The following is a 10,000-nucleotide window of genomic DNA, read 5'->3' as shown; positions in this document are numbered from 1 at the left end:
AGGAGATCAGGTTCGTGGGCATCAAAAATATAAAAGGCTTTTGATGCAAATGCAAAACACATCAATAAATTAAAAAAAAATTAAAAAATGGTGCAGGAATGAAATAAGATGAAGAGGCATGGGGAATGCATACGTGTGTATGAGAGAGAAAGAGAGAGAGAATGAGAGAGAGAGAGAGAGAGAAAGAGAGACTGGAATACCTCTGGGCTTATGCTGTGACCTAGATTAGGCCTTGATGCTCCCAAGCCTGGCAGGCTGAGTGTGTTGTGTGTGTGTGTGTGTGTGCGTGTGCGTGTCAGCCATAGCGTGGAGATGCATGTGTGCCTGGATGCAGAAGAGAGAGATGAAGACAGTGGGGCGGAGAGAGAGAAAGGGATGTATGTGTGTGTGTGTGTGTGTGTGTGAGTGTGTGTGTGTGTGTGTGTGTGTGTGTGTGTGTGTGTGTGTGACTACAGAGCCTCAGCTGGATGGCGCACAAAGAGGTGAGCGCAGTGAAAGAGGAGAGCTTATCCAGAGAAGGACGCGCACGCACACACCGTGCACGCACCACCGCGCACGCACCACCGCGCGCTGCAAGCCGCACGTCTTTAGCCTCACAGGGGGCCTTATGTAACTTTAAATGCAAAAAATAGCCATAAAAACGCTCACAACTACGTGATGAGGAGGGTAAACCGTGACGTGAAGGTGGACGGGTTTCACCTCATGTCATTCAGCAGCAGCAGCAGCAGCAGCAGCTCAGCCCAGGCTGCTTCCCCCCCATACGCGCGCGCCTGCTCGTAAGCCTGGTGACGCGCCTGCTCGGTTTGTTTAAGATTCATCTGCTATTCCGTGGCTTTTTGATACTCAATTAAATTCAATAAGCCTTAATTAAGCCCTCGGACTGAAAGGCAGTCAGAGTCGTTCAGTTCCAAATGTCACAAGTCAGTGTTTGCCTCCCGGCGAGAGAGCTAATGCGTGCATGAGCGTTAGCTTCCTCTTTAGCTGATTTAACAACACAATTTCCAAATTATTGTAATTAAAGCAACACAATACTTTGTGCTAAACTTCAGCTGATGGTTTCAAAATCCTTTACTTTTATAATTTATTGGCTTTTCACAATTCATTGACCCTCTGCCAGGAGCGCGTCGCACTCTTAACTTTGCCGCTTATTGTCATGCTGCAGGTAGCTAGCTAGCCAGCTAGCTCGCTCATCCCTACAAATTCATAATGGCGGGGGGGCAACAAATAGACCCAAAGATTGCAGAGAAAGAAGAAGAGGCAGTGGTCAAGCAGGAAAACCACACGGGCAGCTGTGTAATCCTAAACCAGGCCTGTTGGGGGCGCCGTGTCAATGTCATTCTGCCGCTTAGAAGGCGGTAAATCGCAGAACTGATTTTGAAATTCATTTTAGAGGTAGAAGACCACATGGTGCCGTTTCTATGTAAGATGAGCCAAGGTCATAATTGCTGTGACCCACACTGTGCCCCTTCCTTTGAGCACTCTGTTCCATATTCTTAGTTATTATTGCCCGACGACTCAAATCTATACATGTCCGACACATGAATGGACGGCCATTCAGTGCATTATCCTGACCTTATGTAAGACACGGGCGGAATCATCTCGCCCCAGTTAATTCGTGACCCGTCCCCTCGGCCAAGTTGGTCGTCGCGCTCGTGGTCGTCTTATTGAATGGTTAATCCCCTGCACAGCCAGCAGGAGGGAGTTTATCAAGAGGAGGGAGGCGGGGGGGGGGGGGGGGGGGGAGAACATGGACGTCACGTGTCGCGCTGCCCAGTTTCTCCGTTTGCTGGATGAAGACGGGGGGCGGGGGGGCTGATGACGCGATAAAAATAGTTTCTCACACACACACACACACACACAGATGGTGACTCTTCCACCGAGTCCTGCAGGGTCAGCGGGTGTGTGTGTGTGTGTGTGTGTGTGTGTGTGTGGTGGTGGGGGGGTGGGGGGGGGGGCTGTGGGAAAAGACTCATCAGCAGCGCCCGGACTCATCAGTAAACACTGGAGCTCCACTTAGAGCAGACAGGAAGCGGTAGATGCTTTTTTTTTTTGCACGCGAGCAAAAGTGAAATCCCCGCCTGCCGAGGTTGATCACGGCTGCACACAGAGAACTCAGCTGGAACTGTTCAACCTTTGCCCGCTGCCCGTCCGCCACGTTGGGGCCGTCTTTTCCTTTCTCTTGCAGACAAAACTGCAGCAAACTCTCAGTTTTAAAGCTCCAGCGTGAATACATTTGAAGGAAGCTCGCCTTGTCAGCGCATTTCGTATCTAGGTTTCACTGTTCACATGGAGGGCGACACGGTGGCGCAGGTCGTGGGTTCGATTCCGGGGGCCCGGGCCTGGGACCTTTCTGTGTGGAGTTTGCATGTTCTCCCCGTGTCTGCGTGGGTTCTCTCCGGGTTCTCCGGCTTCCTCCCACACTCCAAAAACATGCATGTGAGGTCAATTGAACATTCTAAATTGTCCGTAGGTGTGCATGTGAGTGTGAATGGTTGTCTGTTTCTATGTGGCCCTGCGATGAACTGGCTGGGATAGGCTCCAGCAGACCCCCGTGTCCCTGAATAGGACTAAGCGGGTATAGAAGATGAATGAATGAATGTTCACATGGAAGCTTTTAACAATATAAGTATCATAAATCAAGCCAAATTTTACACACTGGACCTTTAATGATAGGCCGTGCACTCTAAAGTGTAGACGAAGCTCTTGCCAGTCATCCATCCATCCTTTGTCTACCACTGCTTCTCCTGCATTCAAGGTCATGGAGGTTGTGTGAGCCTGTCCAATGAGTCCTGGGGTGAAAATGGGTTTTGCACACACACACACACACACACACACACACTTGAACTGGTCTACTGTGCCTTGTGTCTTTGCCCTGTGGGGAAGAACTGAAGCACTTGGAGAGAACCAGTACAGACAGATACAGTTGCGTCAAGACTCAAGATTGAACATCAATGCACACACACACCATGTTTTATTCCAGTGTCAGGTCAGATTGTTCACAAACTTTCTCTCCCTCTCTGATGATTGTTAGTATTTTTTTTGCACATTGCTGCAAAAAGAAAATCTGTAATAATCTTCTCTTCTCTTTTTTTAGTTTTATACAATTTTTCATATACTTTATTTTTGCTTTAATTTGAAATTTCTTTCTGGGCACGCGTGGGCCGAGTGAGTTGTTATGCCAATTTATAATGAGAAAAATATCATCCACACACATCTTATCAAATATAAAATCAATATTGTTGTTTATTTATTTATTCATTCAGAATGCGAAACGTTGATAAGCCACAAGTTCACTTACACTTTAAACCTGCACTTACTCGATCAGATCAGCCGCCAAACAGCGACAAATGGCACCCAGGCGGCCGTTACTGTGAAATACATAACATCATGAAACGTGTGTAAATATACGGACGCGCCTTGACGGCCTTGCGACCATGACCGCAGAGGGAACAGGAACACACACATTTGTGAAATCAGACTGATTGCAATTATTCAAAGGTTCAGGTTCCTTCAACCACACTGGTATTCATATTGCAGCTTTCCTGACGTGTTCAATGTTCCACTGTTCGTTAATGTTCCTGTTGCTGTTAGTATGGGGCGGACGTGTTACACTTCCTCTGTTAGCAGGACAGAGAGCGCCTGTGTGCACTGTGCGCACTGTGCGCACGGCCGTGTGGATGTTTGGAGAGACTCGTGCGATGGCGGCCTCCCGCTTCCTCATCGTTCGGACGATTCCTCCGTGAAATGCCGAGGACCCCCTCCAACTCCTTCCGCGCTCTTTCCAGCCCTCACATGCGGACGCGATGCCGCTCCTTCCAGAACTCGGGGATCCCTCGGGCCAGCGCGAACTCCGCCAGGCCCCTGCACTCCCGCGGGGTGAACCCCACCAGCGCCGTGCCCCTCACGCCGACCCCCTCCCTCGCCGCCATCTCGGCCACGCGGGCCGTGATGAGGTCGGCCGGGGCGTGGCAGTACGGCCGGCCGGCCACGCTGAAGGTCGGCCAGGCTCCGCCTGCCGTCGTCGCCGGCGGCGGGCTCCCCTTCACGCTCTCCACGTTGCAGGCGATTTCCACGGCGCCCTCGTGCGGCAGGGCCAGCACCTGCACCCCGGGCAGGCCCCCCGGACTGGACTCCCTGATGGCGGCGGCGATGCGGCGCCCCAGCGCGACGTCCCCGGTGTCGATGGTGACGTTGCAGTTCATGACGTACGGGCTGGCGCCGACGCCTGCGGCCAAGGGAAGGACAGAAACATTCCTTTTAAAGCGACCTTTTTTAATCGAGGTGGTTGACGCTGTTGCTGGATATTGATATTTGAAAGCTAATGTCTAAATTCCAAAGCAAGCAGCATGAAAACTGCCCGCCATGTTCACACGAACCGAGGGTGAATTCCAATTCCTCCCTTAACCCTCAATCTCAACCCTCAATCTCAAAAATGCGCGCTCCCGCGAGGTGCAAGTGCTGTCCCGATTCTCAGAACGTCAAATTGAGGGAGGAGTTTAAGGGCTGTATCGCCTTCAATATTGAGATTCTCCGGCACCACCCTTGGCAGTAAGGGCTACCCAGAAGGCATTGCGTATTTTCGCCAAGACATCTTCGAAAAATGGCGATGTAATGTTAATAAAGATATAAATATTACGAAACCATTGTCTTAGTTTAAGAGTTTTTTATGGATTATTGACATCGTTGTTGCGTAACATTTTTTTTTTTTTTTAACTTTATGATGTTTTTCAGCCGGACCGGCGGTCCCGGCTTCACGTTACTTGTATACCTCGTTGTGTAGCGACGGAGGACTTCTTCCTTTTCGTCGTCTTCTTCTTCTTCATCGTCGTCCTCTTCTTGACTGACTGGATGTAGCTTTGGTGTAAGGCCGCCCCCCACAGTCTGAAGACGTAACTGCACTTAAGGGGTGTCCCATTTCTAAGCCCTTACACTTATTTTTGAGGGCCAAGATTGAGGGCCAAAGATTGAGGGTTAAGGGCGAGGGTTGAGATTGAGGAGTTAAGGGAGGAATTGGAATTGGCCCCAAGTTAGACACAGAAATGATCCAAGACTTTTGTTTTGAAAGTGAAATATTAGACGCCACAATCACACCGGGAGCGAATACGCCGGGCGAATATTTTTTCGCTCCTGTGTCAAATTTCTCGCAGGCAAAAAGGCGACTACTGGACTTCTGACCAATCAAAGATAGTGTTGGATGTTCGATGACGTCACATCAACACGTCTACAACGCTCTCTCTCCCTCTGCAAACGCGTAGCCAGTTGACCGAGCACTCCTCCGAATTGTCCGACGGACATTCCGAAGTACCGGCCAAATTTCACTGGGTCAAATTCAAGCTCCTGGATGGCCGTGTTGAACTCACCCGGTGAGCTCAATCTCCTATTATGTCGTTGTTTTGGTTTTGTTTTGGGGGTTTTTTAAGCCTTGGTGTAGGAAGCTGTGTTTCGTTTTACGCATGTAAAACAAAACTTCTCGGTCAGCAAAAAAAAAAAAAATCACATCTTTTATTCTTTGGTTTAAATCCGTTCCGAAAAGCTTTGTAAATGATAAAAACATCCAAAGTAAAACGTAAAAATATTTCATGGCAACAGGAACTTCAATAACGTGGTCAAAAAACGCTTTTATCACCGCCGCTTCTTCTTCATCTTCCACCTGACCTATATATCCACCTGACGCACACAGCACGCCCTCTCAAGACACAAAAAACAAATAATAATAATATAGTATAATCATTCCAGCAATACAATAAGCACAAAATTCATGTCCGCTATAAACTAAGGTGGTCGGCAAACGAAAGTCATTCATTCAACGGCTGCAACACCTCTCTCAAGAACAATATCAGTGAACCCAAATCCTTCTCCTCCTTTTCTTTTTTCATTCAACCAGGACATCATCACTTGACGATGCAGTTGACTCGACAGAAAGCCCCGGAGTGCAGTCGCTTAGCGAATTTTAGACGCACATTCACGTCGCGCTTGGTGTGTATAGAAAAAAAAAAAGAAATCGCTGGCGAAACATTCGCCTTTTCGTAGGCCTGGGCGATATGGCAATTTTTTTTTATCACAATATGTTTTCTTATATTGCTCGATGTCGATAATTATCACGATATGAATTTTTTTTTTTTTTTTTTGTTTTTAATCAATAATAGTTTTAATATTAGTATTCTCCTTGGACCGCAAAGAAACCAGAAGGATTATTTTTGAATATTTATTGTTAGAATGTATGACAATACAAAACATTCAACAACAACCCGCCAGAACCAAGACATTTGTATTATTTTTTACATCTGAGATGTACTGAAATAAAATAACTTAAATGTTGAGGATTATGTGTCTTGTTTTTAACATCTCTCAAACATTTTAGAGGTAGTGTACTGAACTGATTAAATAAAATAAAAACAAAAATAAAAAGAGGTCCCTTGTTTTTCCCCCTTGTACGGGGTAGCTGCGTTAAAGGCTGACTGTATTGTTGTTTGACGAGCAACTGTTTGCTTAGCACTGTCGCTAGCTAGGCTACTGCTAGTGCTAGCGGGAGTATCACGCAGCACACTCCCCCTGGGCTCTTGCAGCAGTGCGTTGTTTTTAGCGTTACCTGCGGGGAGGCTAGCATGAAAACGTAAACTCTGGCTTTCATACCATTATTTATCGTGGTACTTCTTGAGATGTTGAAAGAGGTTCGTGGTGTTTCCCGTTTTGCTTGGGACTGTTCTCCGACATAATTTGCACTTAGCGTTAGCCTGTACTTTGTCGGACCTGAGGTAGCCGAACCAATTCCAAATCACCGAACTGGTATTGCCTTTCTTCGCCACTATTTCATCCTGCTGGACGTTTTCAGATTCCTCCTCACCCTCGGTGTCAGGGGACAGTTCTCAGGCACATTTTGGACAGTTTCTTCACTACCCTCGACTTCTGCTCCTCGCTACTCATTTCTACGTGTGCCTATAACTAGCTTTAGCGGACGGCTGTGTGTGTCTCCCATCTGAGTTGTTGCGAGCGAGAGGAGGCGGGTGGAGGGAAGGAGGCACGCCGTTGTTTCTCTGCTGGGATTGGCTGTTCATTTAGCGCGCGCTTGTTTCTCTCCTGTGGGATTGGTTGGGTTATCGAAATAAGAGCTCATGCATTTATCATCGTTATCGTGGAGTTTTTAATCGCGATTATTATCGGAATCGATTTATCGCCCAAGCCTACCTTTTCGCGTCGCTTCGTCTTTCGCCCGAAGAACCTGAAGGGTTTTCTGAGAATTTCGTCACTAGGTGCTACGTTTCGTAAGGGGTGGTTCCAAATTTCAGACATAGGACCTCGTTTCTAACTTAGCCAAGGTGCTACTGATCAGCGGAGAGCGTTTCAACGCATTCAGTCTTCCTCGCCAGCAGAGTTCGCTGGCGCTAGGCGAGGCAACCTTACCCACTCCACAGTGCAGCGAAACAAATCGATTATAACGCCGGACTTCTGATGCAGGGGCAGAATTTTACTTTCACGCAGTGGCAATGACAACAGCAGGTAGATAAAAGAGAAGGTCATCCCGCCTGAATAGAGAACTGAAATCTGTTGTCGTCTCCACTGATAGACGGCACTCTGCTAACTTGGAAATTAGGTCCTTTGTCCAATAAATTCTGAACCAGCCCTTGAAGATGCTCTGTACCTGGACAGGTGTACATTTTTCTGTGGCTGTGTGCCTAACTTGAACCTGCGCGATGATGAGCCCTGACCTTGGTTTACTCTCCGACCAGGCCACGCGCGACTCACCTGTGACCCCGAACCGCCTGATTGGCTGCGAGCCCACGTCGGGCCTGATGTCCCGCAGGTCCGGCCCCTTCTTCTTGAACCAGCCCATCTCCTTCCTCCTCTGGGCCAAGCCCCGCTGCAGCGGGGCGTCCGCCCAGCCGAACAGGAAGGCACTGGTGCCCTGGATGCGCTCTGCGAGTCCCCGGGCCACAGCTGTGCGACGGCAACAACGACAACAACACAGATGTGCAAATGAAAAATCGTGTCATCACGCGCACGTGGAGAGAGACGGCAGTCGCACGTGACAGTCGACGCACCTGGCGGTGGCTGATGAACATCTCATTATCACTCCGTGCTTTTAATTTTTTTTTTTTCACCTTACAATTGCACAAGGTCGATTAGCTCGCACCCGCTTCGCCGCACGCTAAACTCGGTGCTCGTTAGCAGCAAGACGCACGGAGGCCGAGCTGTGAAAGCAATCAACAGCACAGGAAGCTGCCAGGAGCCGCAGAAGACGCTCCGACACGACAGACGATGAGCTCAGAGCAGCCCGCCAATGTACGCTTGTTACAGACGGAAGAGGTCGGGATTTTCCTTGTTGGATATATTTTCTGAGGCTGAAGATTGTCCAACGACGACTGAACGTTAAAGCGTTTGTGAATTGTGAATTAATTCCAGTCTGGCAGTTTTTTTTTTCTCCGTCGCCTCTGCTGGAGCATCTGCACAGCCACTTGACTTTTGCTCTGTGTAAGCGAGCAGAACTCTAAGGATGGTGGGCGGTCATGGATGGAGGCTGCGGTACTGCAGTACACCCTCCACTCAGCTTTATTGTCTCCGCTCTGGAAAGGAACGCTGTGTTTTCTCAAGACTGATACATATGAAATCATTTCAAACCGTGTTTCCGTGATATATTTTATTACATGATGCCCATGGCGGTTGGACCCAATGCAACTGGTGCTCTTCAGCACCCTGTAAGCTCGCTGAACTTTCCTCAACCTCCCTTGTCAAATTTGCTTCGGCCCTACATTGAGCTCTGCCAAGGCGGTCCACCGGTCCACCAAGCGGCCCATGCAAAGTCCAGCTGAACCTTTTTTTTGGCTTTAATCTCCTCAAAAGAGACTGGACATCACACCACCAGTCATTTTTTTTGGTGGCTTCTCTTTTTTCGCACCATTCCTAAAAAAAAGCAAACATAAAGAAAGCTCATAGAAACTGTGTAAAAATGTCTGCAGACGCACACTGGTTTGAACCAGTCGAAAAAGACAGACAGGGCTTCCCTTAAAAGAAATGCAGAGGAGCCAAAAACCTGCATTCTATAGTTTGGCCAGCAGAGGCCGGCAAAAATGGTTGCAGGAAGATAGAAAAAGTGTCAGTACGTGACATTAGGGCTGCATGATATTCGGAAAACATGCGCTATGCAATAATGCTGCTGTGTGTTGCGATAACGATATGACTTGCGATAAATAAGCAAACACTGAAATATACAGTGCTCATTTCTTTCTGCTTTGGATTCGCTGGTCGCATAGACTGCAATGTTTTTGTTGACAGAACTGCACCCAGCAGCAGCCGCTATATTGACACTAAACCACCTTAGCAACACAATGTCTCGATCACTTAAACGGAGCATTTCCATATAGAACATTTATGCTACTCAAAAATGCATGCAATGGATAGCAGAAACATTCCCCACTACCTGCATTGTTGAAGTAAAATTAAGTAAGTAAAGTAATTTAAATAACTTAAATTAATCTTAAATAAAGGTGAACAGAAGAATTTAAATCCACCTGCACTGTCTCACATTTTCTATGCCAACAAGTCCTTGGGGTGTGTTTCTGTGTTTCTGTGTGTGTGTGTGTGTGTGTGTGTGTGTGTGTGTGTGTGTGTGTGACAAAATATGACAACAAAGGAAAACCAATTGTCTCGGGCAGCTCAAATCCAAATGTTACCTGGATGTTGCCTTCATTTACTAATACCTGAAGGAAAAACATGCTAGCTGGGAGTCTCGGTAGCTCACAGAGGTGGACAGCTGATAGATGTTTTTTTACGGTCTAGCCTTCGGCGTATTTCCTGGTTGCGTCACCGCCGTTCCCTCCTGCTGGCCAACCCCGGAAGTGACCTTTTTATAGCATCAAGCTAACCATTGGTTCGCCAATAAGTAACAAAAAAAAACAACGGTAAAAACGTAATATTTTATGTGAAATTTGAGTACAAACCCGCCTCCCCGGGAACCACCCGGGACGGTCTCGCCTTCGGCCTATTTCCCGGTTGCCTCACCGCC

The 10,000-nt window shown here is 47.9% G+C and overlaps 1 protein-coding gene across 1 annotated transcript in view; it reads right to left on the bottom strand.

The window, feature by feature from the left end:
* Positions 1-3,225: 3,225 nt before the first annotated feature.
* Positions 3,226-10,000, bottom strand: part of ftcdnl1 (formiminotransferase cyclodeaminase N-terminal like 1) — a 10,617-nt gene continuing 3,842 nt past the window's right edge. The window contains exons 5-6 of the mRNA XM_076030567.1: positions 7,744-7,935; positions 3,226-4,225 (exon numbers count right to left, since the gene is read on the bottom strand). Of these exons, the coding sequence (XP_075886682.1) occupies positions 3,789-4,225; positions 7,744-7,935 (629 nt within the window). The 3' untranslated portion in view covers positions 3,226-3,788. The remainder of the gene's footprint in view (positions 4,226-7,743; positions 7,936-10,000) is intronic.

Source organism: Nelusetta ayraudi, unplaced genomic scaffold (genome assembly GCF_046127955.1).
Source record: "Nelusetta ayraudi isolate G7.1 ecotype Tasmania unplaced genomic scaffold, CSIRO-AGI_Nayr_v1 ptg000028l, whole genome shotgun sequence".
Lineage (NCBI taxonomy): Eukaryota > Metazoa > Chordata > Actinopteri > Tetraodontiformes > Monacanthidae > Nelusetta > Nelusetta ayraudi.
The sequence above is the reverse complement of the archived record's forward strand: the minus strand, read 5'-3'. Positions and strand labels throughout refer to the sequence as shown.